This window comes from Panthera onca, chromosome E2 (assembly GCF_046562875.1).
Source record: "Panthera onca isolate mPanOnc1 chromosome E2, mPanOnc1 haplotype 2, whole genome shotgun sequence".
In the NCBI taxonomy this organism is placed as follows: domain Eukaryota; kingdom Metazoa; phylum Chordata; class Mammalia; order Carnivora; family Felidae; genus Panthera; species Panthera onca.
The window spans coordinates 3,046,877-3,063,562 of NC_138353.1; the positions used below are offsets into that span (position 1 = coordinate 3,046,877).

The window sequence follows — 16,686 nt, forward strand, 5'->3', positions numbered from 1 at the left end:
GGTGGGGGGAAGAGGGGTCCCAGCAGGTGGGGAGGGGGAGGTGCCTCTCCCCTGCTCCCAGCCGGCGCGAGGCAAAGGCGAGGCTGGCCCAGCCACATCTGCGCGGACAGGAGCTGCCGGCCGGGTCGCCCGCCCCGCACGCTGCCGGCCGCCCCCCACCGGCGCGCACACGCCCAGCCGGTTGGCTCGCAGACACGCGCTCGCTCTGCCTCCCCGGCCGGCCGCCCGCCGCCGCCCCCGACTCCCCAAGGGTCCCGACTCCGGAAAGTGAGGTGAGCGCGACCGCACCCCGGTGCGGAGGGGGAAACTGAGGCACGGGGCCACGGGGACGGGGAGGAAGGAAGAGGCAGGTATGCGGGTGAGTGGATGAATGGCTGGGAAGGACAGACCGCTTCCTCTGAGTGCTTCCTGCTCCCCTAAGACGCAGGAGTCTGGGGATCCACATGGGGGCTCCCAGAATTCTGCAGCCCCCGTGGAGATCTGGGAGTCGGAACTCCGCGCAGCCCCCAGTCAAGGCCCCCCAACCCCTTGAGATTCGCAGCCCTTGGCCCCCAGCCCCCGCCTCCAACCTCGGGGACCTAAGAAGGCAACCTCTGAATCCCCCAGAGACCCAGCAGTCGGAGCCCTCCCCAGCCCGCCCCCACCGGGGAATCAGAGTCCGCCCCCACCCCCACCCCCGCCAATCCTGGAATCCCAGACCCCTCCCAGAAGGCCCCGTCCGCGGAACCCGGCGTCAGAGCGCCCAGCACCCACTCTCCCCGGGGACCGAGGAGTCCCCTCCTCCCCGCTCCTCCAGGCCCCCCCGGCCCCCGCCTTCCGGATCCAGGTGTCCCCCCTCCTCACCCCCCAGCCTGATGCCTCGCGTCTCGGAGGCCGCGCTCGCGTCGCCATGGCAACAGGAGTCTATTTTGCGCTGGGAACACACAGCTCCCGCTGCAGCGCCCCCCCACCCCGCCCCTCCAACCTGGGCCTGAGTGAGAGTAGGGGGACCGGGGAGAGAGACCGGGGACCGGGGTGGGGTGAGGGTAGGGGACACAGAGACACTCAGAGGGACAGAGATCTGTAGAAAGCAAACCTGGGAAAGAGACATAGAGACAGAGACAGAGACAGAGTCAGAGAGGCAGAGAGACATGGGGGGGGGCACAGAGACAGGCCGGAGAGAGACAGAGACGATGGGACAAGGGGAAGAAGGGAAGTGTTGGCACACAGAAAACAGACTCCGAGAACGGGACACCGCCGGGGGGGGGGGGGGGGGGCGGGAAACGAACGTGTGACAGAGACTCGGGACACAGAGAAGCGATGAGACCTGGAAAGAGAGACACAGGCTAAGAGGACCATGACCCAGGGCAGATCCGGCTGGAGAGGAGAGGCCGCCGGCGGGCCGGTGGGAGGCGGGGTCCGGGAGAAGGGTGGACAGCGGAGATATCCGGAGTCAGAGAGGTGCCAGAGACAGGAAGGTGTAGGGACGGGCCGGCCGCCGGGAGCGTGCCCAGGGAGGGTCCTTGTCTCTGAGCCCTCTCCGCGGGGGCGCCCAGGACTGCGATCCCCGCCCCCCATCCGGACCCCTCCCCTTCCCCCTCGCTCTGCTCCCCCAGCCCGAGCATCTGGACTTGAACCCACACCCTCTCCCCTCTCCTGCTTTCCACATCCCTACCCCAGATCGACCCCTCACCTCAATCCCAGATATTCCTAGGGGAATATCATGCCCCCCGGACCCTGCGTGCCCCCAGCGTCTCTCTCTCTCTCTCTCTCTCTCTCTCCATACCTGCCGTGCACCCTCAGCCCCCCTCCACCACCACCTCCAAACCCCTCTCCGGCCCCCAGTTCACCAGCTCAGGGCTTCTGACTTCCTGGGTCTCACCCTTCTGTGGGCTTCTGTTCTCTCTCTCTCTCTCTCTCTCTCTCTCTCTCTCTCTCTGTTTGTTGATCTCAGAACCCCACTTCTCTGAGTCTTTGCCCCTCCTGTGAGTATCTGTCTTCCCCCTCACTGCCCCCCCCCCCCACTCTGGGTCTCTGTCCTCCTCCCTGGGTCTCTGTCCTCCCGGGGTCTCCCCCTGCTCTCACATCTCTGTGTCCCTCTCCCTGGGTCTTTCTCCTCCTCTCTCTGAGTCTCCCCCAAACCCCCAAGTCTCTCTCCTTGTCCTGCTCCATCTCTCTCTGCTGCCACACATCTCAGAAGGCGACTCACCTGGCCCCCACCCCAGCTGGCAGAATCTGGAGAGGGCACAGGAGCAGGGTGAGGAGTGTGGGGCACAGTGCTGTGAGGGTCCCAGGAGCCTGCTCTGGAAACCCTCCTCAAGTTGGCTCCCCAGATCTCTGTATGTCTCTCGGGTCCTAGGCGGGGGGCTGGGGAAGGGGCACAGCCAGACCTCTGGCCCTGAGCTGCTGAGCATGCATGGGGCAGAAAGGGAGGACACTGGGGTGCAGGGAGGAGACTAGGGTGCAGGGAGGGAAGAGATTGGGGTAAGGGCCCCTTTTCTCTTCAGCTGTGGGGGGAGGAAAGTGCCTGCGTGTGTAAGGGGTGCGAGAAGGGCTTTGGGGGGTGCGGGGGGGGGGGAGTTGTCACGTGCCTGCTTCCAGACTCCACCGCTGGGTGAGGGTGTGTTTGCAAGTGTGTGTGTGTGTGTGTGTGTGCCCATGAGGTTGCATGACTGTGGGCTGTGATGTGTATGGTCGTGTGTCCATGTAGAGCTGGTTTGGGCAGGTCTCTGGCTGTATTGGGAGCTATGTGTGGTCCCAGGGTGTCACAACTGAGATTGTGTCCTGTGGGTGGAACGGTTGTGTGTCCTCATGGAGCTGTGTATCTGTGTATCTGTGTGTTGGGAGGAGGTCTACAGGTGTGCCGCCGGGATGACATTGGGTGTCCTTGTGCGTTGTGTCTGGCACATGGCGTGGGTGTCCTGTGTTCTCCGTCATTGCGTGAATATCATGTTGTGTGTGTGTGTGTGTGTGTGTCTATGTGTGTTGTGTAAGGGAAGAATCAGTCCTCCTGTATCCTTGTGTCTGGACAGGCCACTGTGTCCCTAGGTGTGTGTCCACTTTCCTTCCGGAGGCATAAGACAGGGTAGGAGGTTATGGGTCCCTCCACTAACAGAGGTGGTGTGTGTGTGTGTGTGTGTGTGTGTGTGTCTGGGTGCATTGCTGGGTTTGAGGGATGTATGCTGTGGCCCCTCCCCCACTCCCCAGAGTTGTCAATGGCCTGGAGTTGTGTCTCCCTGGGTATGTGCATGTGTAAGCAGTTGGAGGAGATAATGGGACTCTGTTAGCAGAGGGAAGAATTGTGTCCGTGGAGCTCAGCCGGAAGCTTGGCACAGAATGGGGACTGAGTGAGCAAACCGCTAGCCCATTTGGTGCCTTTATGCAAATGAGACAAAGGTACCCCCTGGTCCAATGCAGCTCCCCTGCGGCTATGGTTTGGCAGGCAGATGGCACCCTCGTGTGAGTTCTAAAGGGTGCACCTTCCCCCAGATGGATGCAGCCCCATCAGCACGCCTTAAGGAGGAGAGCCTGGCTGGATTCCAGCCTCGCAACCAGAGCTCCTTGTGCAGTGCACAACCTGCCCAACCGTATGTGGCAGCCCTCAATGAATGAAGAAATCCACATCGCTGCATGCATGTGGATTCACTGATAAAAGAGGTGTGTCTGTATGCATGTCAACCCACGTTTGTCTGCATGGAATAAAGGGACCCATGCCCTACAGGTGGCAGTGCCCTGAGCCCTGAGCTCAAAGCCTAGCTCCAATGCTTGGGCACTGTAAGGCTTAGGCAAACGATAGTACCTCTTGGAACCTCAGTGTTTTTGTCTGAAGTGGGGGAGGGGGAGAGAGAGAGAAGACCCACCTGTCATACATCTTTCAACACTCATCAATGCCATAGTGCTGTGGACACAACCATGAACAAGAAAGACCAAAAAAAAAAGTCTGCCTTTATGCAGTGCATAGTCTATGGGGCCACTGCACGTATAATGCGGCAGGAAGAGATGGCACCCATAACTAGACAGAAAGCAGGTGCAGGGAGCAGAGTGGCTGGAGGTGCTAGTTTAGACAGGGCAGGGAGGGACACTGAGAAGACATGTGAAGGGCGCCTGAAGGAAGGAAGGGGGTGGGTCAGACAGATATCTGCAACAAGGCGGGGGGGGGGGGGGTGTCCCAGGCCAGAGGAACAACAAATGCACAGGCAGGAAGAAGGGACCGTCTTGGACTCGGGACCTGGAAAAGCATGAAGGGACAGGGACAGGGAGAAGGGTTCGCATTTTATTTTGGGTGTGATAGGAAGCCATTGGGCAGTTTCGACAGGGCAACGCTTGACGTCATCTGACCTATGCTGGTGGGTTTTTCGTTTCTTAAAATTGTGGCAAGATACACGTAATGTAAAGTTTACTGTTTTAACCATTAAAAAAAAAAATGTTTATGTGTTTATTTTGAGAGAGAGAGAGACCGTGCATGAGCAAGGGAGGGGCAGAGAGAGACAGAATCCCAAGCAGGCTCTGAGCTGTCAGTGCAGAGCCCCACTCGGGGCTCGACCTCATGAACCACGAGATCATGACCTGAGCCGAAATCAAGAGTCGGACTGAGCCACCCAGGCGCCCAATAGTCTTTAAACCATTTTTACGTGTACCGTTCAATGATACTTAAGACACCGGGAATGTGCCACCATTGCCACCAATTCAGAACATTTCTATCACCCCAAAGCAGCCGCTCCCCATTCTCCCACTCTCCCCCAGCCCCAGGCAACCGCTAACCAGATTTTCTGGCTTTAGAGATCTGACTCCTGTGGACGTTTCGTGTAAGAGCAATCATCCCGCATATGACTGTTTGTGTCTGGCTTCTTTCATGTGCTGTTTTTCGGGTTCACCCGTGATGTAACGTATCAGTGCCCCGTTCCTCACTAAGGCGGAATAATATTTCATTGTACGCATAGACCGCGTTGTGTGGATCTGTTCCTCTGTTGGTGAACGTCCGGGTGGTCTCCGCTTTGGGGGTGTTACGAATAGTGCTGCTGTCAACACTCGCGTGTTAAGTTTTCGTGTGAGCGTACGTTTTCGGTTCTTTGGGCAGATGCATAGGCGTGGAATTGCCAGGTCATGTGATAACTGCTTAACTTTCGAGGAGCGACCAAACAGCTTTGCATGGTGTGAGCTAAGCCACTGCTAAGATGCCTATTAAGCAGGGAGTGGGATATTCTAGCCTAGATTCAAGGGAGGGGCCAGGGCTGGAGCTAAAAGGGAAGTTGAGGCCCCTTGCAGGAGCAGGGCAAGCTGACTGAGGCGTGGGGAGCCTCGGCTCCCATGACCCTCTCCCCAGCCCAGCCCCTACTCCTTTTGGTGATAATGGTGTGGTCCCCAAACACACACACCCCCAGTGGAAAGGAGCAGATAAACCTAATACCTAATGATGCTCATTCAACTCGTCCTATCCACCCTCCCATCCTCTTTTTTTTTTTAATTTATTTTTTTAACGGTTATTTATTTTTGAGAGCGAGAGAGACAGAGCACGAACAGGGGAGGGGCAGAGAGAGAGGGAGACACAGAATGTGAAGCAGGCTCCAGGCTCTGAGCCGTCAGCACACAGCCCAACACAGGGCTCAAATTCACAAACCGTGAGATCATGACCTCAGCCAAAGTCAGCCGCTCAACCGACTGAGCCACCCAGGCGCTCCTACCCTCCCATTCTCTCATGCTGCTTTCATTTGGTCATGACTTCCTGCAAAATTTCTTCATATTTGTCCTTAACAGTTTTCAACAAGCGTCACCCTGGTGTACGTCTGTGCGCCCAGCCCTCTCCCGCCCCTGGAATATAAGCCCCGTGAAGGCGGGAACGCTGTGGCTTAGTCACCGCTGCACCCTCAGGGCTCAGGACACACTGTGGAAGCATCCGTCCTGCCGTTCTGCCTAGAAACGGCCCCATCTGGCCCCTCACTCTGCCGTCTCCTCCCTGGCCCTGTTCCTGGCCACCCCCTGAACCAGCGGCTGCAGTGTGCACAGTGCGCGGCACTGCAACAGACCAGGGCGTTCTGAGCTCCTTACAAAGATCAACCCGGCTCATCCTTCTAACCACCCCCTGATAACCATCCTTACCCCGATTTCACACATGGGGAGACTGAGGCACATGATCAGCTCTGCCACCCTGCGTCGCCTGCTGTCCTGAGACACTTCAGACCTACAACTGTGTGTGTGCTCGAGAGACAGAGGGAGAGGGTGGAGGAGGGAGGGAGGGAGAGAGAAGCTTGAGGCCCCTGAATTACCAGACCTAAATAAAGGAGAGAGAGGGGCCTTTGGGGGCGACCGAGGACCAGCCGGGTCTGAGCCAGCACTCCTCAACCGGGGCAGCTGTGACCCCAGGGGACCGCTTGGCACTGCCTGGAGGCATCTTATGTCGTCACCATGCGGAGAATGCGAACTCTCCTGGCACCCAGTGGCACACAGGTCGGGCCCAACGTGAGCGGTGTCAGGCTGAGAAGTTCTGACCACCTGGGTCCACCTGCCTGCTCTGTAAACTCAAGTTCTCAACTCCAATCTCTCTCTCTCTCTCTCTCTCTCTCCCCACCCACACCTCTTCCTCTCACCTTCCCCATCTCCCCCTGCTCCTCCCATCCCGCCCACCCCACATCTGTGTCCATTGCCTCCCCCATCCGCACTGACCCACCACAACCTCCTCCCCCGCTCTCCACGCCCCCATATCACCCCCCCCCCCGCCCTCTTACGCTCCCCCTGCCGTCGCTCGCTCGCTCCTCTCCCCGGTTTCTTCTCCCCACATCACATCTTTCCTCTGGGTTTTGCCCATCCTTTACTTCTGTGCGCCCGTCTGACATCTCCGCGGACCTTCCCAATCCCCCCCACCCCCACCCCCCCATCGCTCGCTTTGACCCTACCGGCGTCTGCCCATTATCACGGCCATTCTCCTGCGGCGCGTCCGGGGCGTATTTCCGTTCCGCCCCCTCCCCAAACACCCCTGCGTCCACTGCCCTGGGGGGCTGCTAACTCGGCGTGCGGGCATCTCCCTCTCCACGCATCCTTTCTGTCCCCTGCGGCATGATTCTCGCCATTCTTCTGCCTTCCTCCTCGCGTCCGGCCCCCCACCCCCACATGTCTGCACCTCTGGCCATCTCTCTCTCGCCCCCCGCTGCAGCCTCGGTTCTCCCCCCGGCCTGGCAGCCCGGTCCGACCTCCTGCGCGCCCCATGCCGTCCCTCCTGCTGCTCGGGACCCTCCTGCTCCTGGCCTCGACCGCCCGCCAGGCCGGGGCGCGCCCGTCCAACACCACAAGCGCCGAGCCCCCGGGCCCGCTGCCCGCCCTGCTGGCGCACCTGCGGCGCCTGACCGGGGCGCTGACGGGCGGCGGGGGCGCTGCGGGCCCGGGCGCCAACGGCACCAGGACCAGCACGGCGAGCGGGACCGGCGCGGCGGCGCGGGCGCCCCCTCCGGCCGAGCTCTGCCACGGCTACTACGATGTCATGGGACAGTACGACGCCACCTTCAACTGCAGCACCGGCTCCTACCGCTTCTGCTGCGGCACCTGCCATTACCGCTTCTGCTGCGAGCACCGCCACATGCGCCTGGCACAGGCGTCCTGCTCCAACTACGACACGCCGCGCTGGGCCACCACGCCGCCGCCGCTGGCCGGGGGCGTCGGGGGTGCCGGGGGTGCGGGCGGGGGGCCCGGGCCCGGCCAGGCCGGGTGGCTGGAAGGGGGCCGGGCGGGGGGCGCAGGGGGGCGCGGGGGCGAGGGCCCCGGGGGCAGCACGGCCTACGTGGTGTGCGGGGTCATCAGCTTCGCCCTGGCCGTGGGCGTCGGCGCCAAAGTGGCCTTCAGCAAGGCGTCCCGTGCGCCCAGGGCGCACCGGGAGATCAACGTGCCCAGGTGTGTGAGCGCTGGGACCCTAGGGCAGGGCGCCTGGGGGCGGGGCCTGGGCTATCAGGGGTGGAGCCATCTGGAGAGGGCAGGGCTGCAGGGAACCAGGCTTGCTCAGAGATGCGGGAGGCAGCCACAGCGAGCGCGGGAGCAGATACCCAGGGAGACCGAAGGGGTCCCAAGAATAGGGGCGACAGAACCGGCCCGGCTGCTGAGTGACGGGAGAGGCTCAGGCCTTTATCCATCCAACAAACTTATTTGTTGGGCACCGTCTGTGTGTGGGTCAGAAGCTGGGCATACAGCTGTGGACCAAACCAGGTCCCTGCCCTGCTGGGTGAAGCTGGCTTTCAATCCCAGGTCAGACTGTAATGAGGATTAACTGAGTTGATTCATGTCAAGTCTGGGCACATAGTAAGCCCTCCATAAACGCTGGCTGCCGTTATCATTAAATGTGAGTGGTGGGGAGAGTAAGCAAGTCAAACGGGTATTTGTGGGAAGGGTATTCCAGGCTGAGGGAACAGCACGTATAAACGTCCTGATAGAACTTGCGGGACAGCGACGGAGTCTCTGAGCCTGCGGAGCAGTGGGCGGAAGTAGGTTTATTCTAAGAGTGATGGGGGGGGGGGGTGTCTGGAGGGCGCGGAGCTCAGGCACGAAGCCATCTGATGGTTCCAGAGGAGTCTCTGGGGACAGCAGAGGACCAGGGTGGAAGCGGGAGGCCCCTTAGGACACTAGCAATGAGCCAGCAATGAGAGGAGGCACTGGGGGCAGCACAGGTGGCAAGTGGTCCGCTAGGGATTTATCTTGGAAGTCCAACATGGCTGAGGGCCATGAAAAGAAAGAGAAGCAGGAGCCAGGGGCGAGTCTCAGGGTTTCGGTCCGCACAACTGGACGGAAGAGGCACACTTTACCGCCAAGGGAAGGCTGTTAAAGGAACGGGAGGGAGGCCCCAGGTTCAGGGTGGGGTGGGGGCCCAGGGAGGACGGTGTGGGAAGGACCACAGAAGGGGCTGGGTCCCAACGAATTGGGGAAGGGGCGCTTCAAGCAAGAAATGTGGTCGGAGGAACCTTGGGGCGAGCGGTGCTCAGATGGACATTAGCGATGGGCGTGGCCAAAGACGAGGAGCCCCGCCGAGCTGACCGACTCCCCCAAAGGGGAGAGCAGGGAGGGAAAAGCAGCCCGGGGCCTCCCCCTCCCTGCCCCCACCCCCGTCCCCAGGCCGCTGACCGGCTCTCTGCCACCTTTAGGGCTCTGGTGGACATTCTGAGGCATCAGGCTGGGCCTGGGACCCGCCCGGACCGGGCACGAAGCAGCTCCTTGACCCCGGGGGTCGGGGGCCCCGACAGCATGCCCCCGAGGACGCCCAAGACCCTCTACAACACCGTGAAGCCCTCCAATCTCGGTGAGTGGGACCTGGGAGCCGGGAATGCCGCTGCGGCCTCTGACCACGCCCATCTGCCTTGTAGCCCCGCCCCCCGGGTAGTCCCACCCCCGGTGCCCAGGCCCCGCCCGCGCCCCAGCCCACCCTCCAGCCTCTTCCTGCTCTGAACCCGACCAGTTCCCGGCAAGGCTGGAGGGACCCTGCTGTGAATCAGGACCCCTCCTTGCCCTCCCGTGAACCCCCTGGGTGGGTATCACGGACGCCACGGTGATTTCAATGTAGACATTCTCGGCCCCTGCACTTGAGAAAGCCAGTGTCAGAGTTCCTAACAGCCACACACACAAGAAAGCACCTAACTATTGAATTAGAATGTCCTGAACACTGCCTGGGTTTGAACCCTGGCTCTGCCGCTGGCTACCTGGGACACAGGATCTCACCTTTCTGGGCCTCACTTCCCCCGGCCATAAAACAAGCAGCGTCGCCATCGCGGGTTACTGCAAAGCTCAAATGAACTAACGACGGAAGGCTTAGAGCAGTGCCTCGCACAGAAAAAAGGTCCATGTAAATATGAGCTGTTCTCATATTTTATGATGAGTTCACCAGGGAGAAGTCCAGGGAGCTGTAACAGGTTAAAAAGAGTCTCGTCTGGTTTGAGGAGGAGGAGGAGGAAGACTTCCCCCAGGATACCGTTTGAGCAGTGGCCTGGAGGGTGAGGGGCCTACCTGGGCCGGGCAATGTCTGAGCCTCTGAAGCATAGTCTGTGAGGCCAGGGAGAGGGTGGGCAGACACCTCAGGAAGGATCTGAGCACCAGGCTGAGCTGAGGAGCTCTGTCTTTGTCCTGATGGCAATGGGAGCCACGGAGGACTTTAGAACAGGGGAGCGACAAAGTCAGAAGTGAGTGGAAGAATTTTTCTGGAACTCATGTGAAGGGGGAGAGATGAGAGGAAGAAGGTGCAGGAGGAGGCTGGGTAGTAATGCAGGCTATACAGGACAAGGCCTGAGCTGGGGTCAGAAATGTAGGGGAAGAGATGGGTTTGAATCGTAATATAAGGAAGAGACATTTGAGGTGGGTCTTGAGGGATGAGTAGTTCTTCAGGCAAAGAAGGGGAGGAAGGAATTCAAGTCAGAGAGAACAGCATAATAGCATCTGCCAAGGCCCTGTGGCAGGACTGAGCTAGGCTCATTCAGGCAAGGCATCAGCTAGGGCCGAGTAAGCCTCAAACACCATTCCCGGCTTAGATTTTGTCCTGTGGATGACAGTCAGCTGTGGGAAGAGACTCCAGCAGCATAGGGGCAGGGGCAGGTGTGGGTGTCAGGAGTACTACCAAGGCGGGGCGGGGGGGCACTGATCTGGAAGATGGGCTGGCCAAATGGCCAGGAAGCCGATTTGATGATCCAGAAGGGTGAGGAAGGTCAGAGCAGAGATTCAGGAGATAGGAGGGATCAGAGCTGGGAACCCAGTGGACATGAGTGGAAATCCTCCCATGAGACCAGGACAGCAGTGCCAGCTGGGAGTGGGTGATGGCAGTGACACCACTTCCCTTCTTGGTCCCCACAGATAATCTGCACCACAACTACCTGCACCTCAACGTCAACAGCCCCAAGCACCATGCCGCCACGATGGGTAGGGACTGGGGCTGGGTTGGGGGGAGGACAAAGGCTCCTTTCCTTCCCTGCCTGTATTAAGCCTGAGCTGGGTGCCCAGGATAGAGCAGGTGTGAGATCCTGTGAGCCCTGGCCTCCCAGTCCAGCCAGGTGACCGAGCTAGCCTCAGTTTCCCAGTCTCATCTCTCTCCTGCCTGGGCTTGTGGGGAAATGTGTGGAGCGGACGGCCCCTCCAGCCTCCGGCCAGGCACACAGCAGGTGCTGAGCACGTGCCAGTTACCTCTCTTCCTGTGACATGACCTGCTTCCCCAGCATTGAGCCTGTCTCCTGAGGTCGGGGGAGCAAGTATCCGTGAGGGGCCAGAATCCCTGGTTTCCACTCCCTAAGGGGCTGGGGGCTGGAACTGCTGGGTCAAAGGGAGAAGGGGCTGGGAGCCTGGACTCCTGGGTCTGAGGGAGGAGGGGCTGGACTGACCCCTGCCATGCCCCTCTGCCCCAGACTGGCGTGCCGTTCCGCCACCCAGCCCCTCCTTGCACTACTCCACGCTGTCCTGCTCTCGGTCCTTCCACAACCTCTCACATCTGCCCCCGTCCTATGAGGCTGCTGTGAAATCTGAACTCAACCGCTACTCCTCCCTCAAGAGACTGGGTGAGTCCCAGGAAGGGGAGGGCGAAGGTGATGGGGTGGGGCCAGGGCCTGGGTTTAGGAGTGTGGACAGTGGCCCAATAGGCCTCTGAAAGTGCTTTTTAAAAATGCATATCCGTGCCCCCCTAAGATCTATTGTATTCATTAGGACTTGTATTTACAATTAACAGAAATACAACTTAAGCCAAAAACAAAAGGCAACTACATTGGCTTGATATGGGAAAGTCTATGAATCATGAGCTTCAGGTATGGCTGGATCCAGGGGTTCAAAAGCTATCTCCAGGATTCTACATCTCTTCTTTATTTACAGACAGATTCTTCTTTAGTGGTAGCAAAGACTGACCTGAGAAATTTCAAGACGCTATTCTGCCAGCAGAAAAGGGTCTTTCCCAATGATTCTAGCATTCCCAGGTCTAGATCCCACTGGTCCAAATTGGGTCACACGCTCATCCCTGGACCAATCACTGTGATTCTGGACATTTCTGGGTCAGTGGCAAGAGCCTTCAAACATTTCATTATTTTTAAAAAAATTTTTTTAACATTTATTCATTTTTGAGAGACAGAGCACAAGCAGGGGAGGCGCAGAGAGAGGCAGAGGCACAGACTCCAAAGCGGGCTCCAGGCTCTGAGCTATCAACACAGAGCCTGACACGGGGCCTGAACCCACGACCCATGAGATCATGACCTGAGCCAAAGTCAGACGTTCAACTGACTGAGTCACCCAAGCACCCCACATTTTATTATTTTTTAAGTTTATTTATTTATTTTTGAGAAGGAGAGTGGGGGAGGGGCAGAGAGGGAGAGACAGAATCCCAAGCAGGCTCCGCACTGTTAGCGCAGAGCCCAATGTGGGGCTCAAACCCACAAAGCACGAGATGATGATTCCAGCCGAGATTAAGAGTCAGACGCTTAACTGACTGAGTCACTCAAGCACCCTAAGCCTTCAAACAGTTTAAACTGAGAGCCAGGGGCGCCTGAGTGCCTCACTTGGTTAAGCATCTGACTTCAGCTCAGGTCATGATCTCACGGTTCCTGAGTTCAAGCCCCGAGTCTGGCTTTTGGATCCTCTGTCTCCCTCTCTCTCTCTGGCCCTCCACCACCCCCTCAAAAATAGACATTAAAAAAAAAAAAAAAAAAGATTTAAACTGAGAGCCACATTAAGAAATGCTTTTTATATCATGACCCCTGAGACACATATAATATGTATACTTTTTAGTTACAGCAAAACTTTGAAACTTGTTACGGACATTTTCAAACATGCCCAGCATTAGAAGACATTGTAAAACGAATGTTCCCATCGCTCAACTCAACAATGAGCGACATTTTGTTAATCTAGACTCCCTTCAGCACACTTTTGGCGGATTATTTTAAAACAAACCCCAGGTACTGCCACTGCATCCATTAATATTTCAATAACACAAACATAACTGAAATAAAAATTTTAGGAACAGGTTGCTTACCCTTATTCCCCTAGTATACCCATGCCTCTTTTTTAATAACTTTTTTAAATGTTTATTTGTTTTTTTAAAGTAATCTCTACACCCAGTGTGGGGCTCCAATGCACAACCGTGAGACCAAGAGTCGGATGTTTCACTGACTGAGCCAGCCAGGCGTCCCTGTGTGGATGCTTTCTGAAAATTTTCTATTCTAGTTAATTTTAAAATGCCATTCACCCTCTACAAAACTGACTTCATAACCCACGAATAGGTCACATCTCCAAATTTGGGGCGGGGGGAAGGAAATTCCCCCCACATCTGCTGGCCCACCACCTGTGTCGCGCCTAGGAATGTGCGTTTGGTCACACAGCTAGCCTAATGGTTTTGGCCGACTAAAATTTGAGACTCACTTGGGCGCCTGGGTGGCTTAGTCGGTTGCGCGCCGACTTCGACTCAGGTCATGATCTCGCGGTCTGTGAGTTCGAGCCCCGCCTGAGGCTCTGTGCTGACAGCTCAGAGCTTGGAGCCTGCTTCAGATTCTGTGTCTCCCTTTCTGCCCCTCTTCAGCTTGCACTCTGTCTCTCTCTCTCTCTTTCAGAAACGAATAAATGTTAAAAAAAATTTTTTTTTTATTTAAATAAGATCCCTCCACCTATGTCACCTATGTCACCTACCTGTGTCCAGGCTAATAATGACCAGGGCATTCTGGTGATCCCTGGGGTCCTCGTGGGTGTGGGATGTACGGAAGCCAGGGGGGCGGGGGCACGTTCTGGACTGGTTGGGGACTTACCTGTATGGCCTTTCCCCCTCTTCCCCCAGCGGAGAAGGATCTGGATGAGGCCTACCTGAAGCGCCGGCACCTGGGGGAGATGCCCCGCGGGACGCTGCCCCTGCACACTCTTCGGCGACCTGGCACGGGGGGCGGCTACCGCATGGATGCCTGGGGCGGCCCCGAGGAGCTGGGCCTGGCGCCCGCGCCCAACCCGCGGCGCGTCATGTCCCAGGAGCACCTGCTGGGCGACGCGGGCCGCGCGCGCTACGAATTCACCCTGCCGCGCGCGCGCCTGGTGTCGCAGGAGCACCTGCTCCTCTCGTCGCCCGAGGCCCTGCGCCAGAGCCGGGAGCACCTGCTGTCGCCCCCGCGCAGCCCCGCGCTGCCCCCCGAGCCCGCCGCCCGCGCGGGTCTGGCCGCGTCCCATTCCAACTTGCTGCTGGGACCCGGGGGGCCCCCCACGCCGCTGCACGGGCTGCCCCCGCCGCCCGGCCTGCACCCGCACCACCACCACGGTCTGCACGGCTCGCCGCAGCCCGCCTGGCTGTCGGACGCCGGCGGGGGAGGGGGCACGCTGGCGCGCAGGCCGCCCTTCCAGCGCCAGGGCACGCTGGAGCAGTTGCAGTTCATCCCCGGCCACCACCTGCCGCAGCACCTGCGCACCGCCAGCAAGAACGAGGTGACCGTCTGAGGCCAGGCCCGGGGGCTTGGGGGCTGCGGCCTCGCGGGGCCCCCATCCCAGCCCGGATCCCTCAACACACTCCAGGGGCCTGGGACCCAGGATCAGCCTGTGGCCAGGGGGCTGCCTCCGAGGACACTGCTTTGGATGAAATCGTCACCGGAGACAAAACCTCCTTCTGGGATGTCACGGTAGATAAGATCCCTCCTCCTATGTCGCCGTTTGAGGCAAGGCCTCTTTCCCATGACGTTATCACAGAGGAAGAGCCCTGCCTGTGAGCTCATCACTAGTGAAAATGTCTGTGTTCTGTGATGTCATCACAGGGACAAAACCTCCTCCCCATTAATCCGTCACAGAAGAATAGGCCCGCTCCTGAAGTCAACACTAGCGGCCATGTCTATGTTCCATGAAGTCATCACAGACTTTCTTCCTGGGAGGTCACAGCAGAGGCAATGCCTTACCCTATGACATCATCCCTAGAGACAAAGATTCCTTCCTGTGAATGTCATTGCAGAGACAAGTCTCACCCTTATGATGTCATCTCCGGCACCAAAAGGCCTCTTCTGACATCATCGTCAGGAAAATATTTTCTTCCAGAGAAGATGCCTGTGTCTATGATGTTGTCGCTACAGACAAAGCCATCTTCCTGGGACACATCGCAAGCAAAATGCCTTGCCAACTGTGTCCTCGCCATCCATAGGACTGTCCACGACATTGTCACGGGGACTCTGCCTCCTTCCTGTGATGCCATCTCCAGAGAAGGTGCCTTGCCCTATGACATTATCAGAGGGACCGTGCCTCTTCCCGTGATGTCATCACCAGAGGTGACAACCTGCCCCTGGGGCACTCCAGGATGAGGCCCCTTCTGTGGTATCACCACTGGACTCTGCCTGCTCGGAGATGATGCTGTAAGACACCTGCACTGCTCCTGCCCTATCATGAGAAGGCAGGGCACGCCCAGAATCCATGAGAACCCCCCCAGGGTCACCAGAGAAAGTGCCCTGAGCTGAGACATCTGAGGGATGTTGTTGCTGCGGAGGCAACCCCACCCGGAGAGAATGGTCTGACTGCAGGTTGTTGGCAGCAGGCCCCCGCTGAGGTTCTGTCCCGGGATTGTGATGACATCACCACAGACACTGCCTGCTCTGGAGGGCCATCATTTGTGATGGTGTCACCCGAGTTTCTGCCTTGTCCTGCCATGACTTCACTCGGTCACTCCTGTCCCTGACAGCAAGGACATGCCCTGCAGGACTTCCACCAGACTCTCCCTCTAAAGGGTGCCTGGGCCTCAGACCCCATCCCTGTGCAGTGATGTCACCTCCTGTGTGACTCCTCAAGGAGGCCACTCTAGCCCACCAGCCTCCCAGAGTCGTGGGACTCACAGTGGCCCAAAAGCTGGCCTCGTTTCTTTCTGCCATAACGAGAGACATCATTGCCTCTGTCAACAAACTCCTGGATTTCTGTTGGGGGTGAGGTGGGATGGGGTTGCTTGGGGTGTGCCCACTGTTGATTTGGCTGATGATATCATCGGTGCCATAAGACTCCCACCACTCGTGATGGCATTGTACCTGGGGTCAAATGCTAACCATGTCTGATGATGACATCATTTCCCAGGATTCCCTATGACCTACGGTGTCCATCTCCCAGGATCTACCACAACCATTGTATCATCTCCTAGGACCCATCATGACATATTATGTCATTACCTTCCAGAATCCTCAATGGCTGATGGTAGCATCCTCTACCAGGATCCACTAGCACTGATGATGCCACCATTTCCCATAGTCCCTGACAACTGTGGTGTCATCACTTCCTAGGACCCATGAAAGCCAATGCTATCATCACCTCCCAGGATCCACTTCAACCATGATGTCATCACCTCCCAGGATCCATTTCAACCATGGGGTTATCACCTCCTGGGATCCATGAGCGCTAATGGAGTCATCACCCCCCAAGATCCATTTCAACCGTGATGTCATCACCTCCCAGGACCCATGAGAGCTAATGGGGTCATGACCCCCCAGGACCGACTCCCACCATGGTGTCATCACCCCCCAGGACCCATGAGAGCTAATGGGGTCATGACCCCCCAGGATCCACTCCCACCATGGTGTCATCACCTCCCAGGACCCACCATAACCATAGCATCATCATCTCCTAGGATCCATGACACCCAAATATGTCATCATTTACTAGGATCCACTTCAACCATATGCATCGTCATCTTCCAGGATCCATCATCTTGAGGGCCAAGCACGACAATGGCTGCATTTCAGTTGTGTTCTGGGGTCCCACGGCACCTATAATCGTTCCCGTAAG

The 16,686-nt window shown here is 58.1% G+C and overlaps 1 protein-coding gene across 1 annotated transcript; it reads left to right on the plus strand.

Annotated features, from left to right (window-relative positions):
* Positions 1-14: 14 nt before the first annotated feature.
* Positions 15-14,380, plus strand: SHISA7 (shisa family member 7). Its single transcript, XM_060652499.2, has 6 exons — positions 15-272; positions 7,127-7,857; positions 9,096-9,250; positions 10,789-10,854; positions 11,334-11,483; positions 13,736-14,380. The coding sequence occupies exons 2-6, from the start codon at positions 7,178-7,180 to the stop codon at positions 14,377-14,379; spliced, it is 1,695 nt and encodes a 564-aa protein (XP_060508482.1). The 5' UTR covers positions 15-272; positions 7,127-7,177; the 3' UTR covers position 14,380.
* The last annotated feature ends 2,306 nt before the right edge of the window (positions 14,381-16,686 follow it).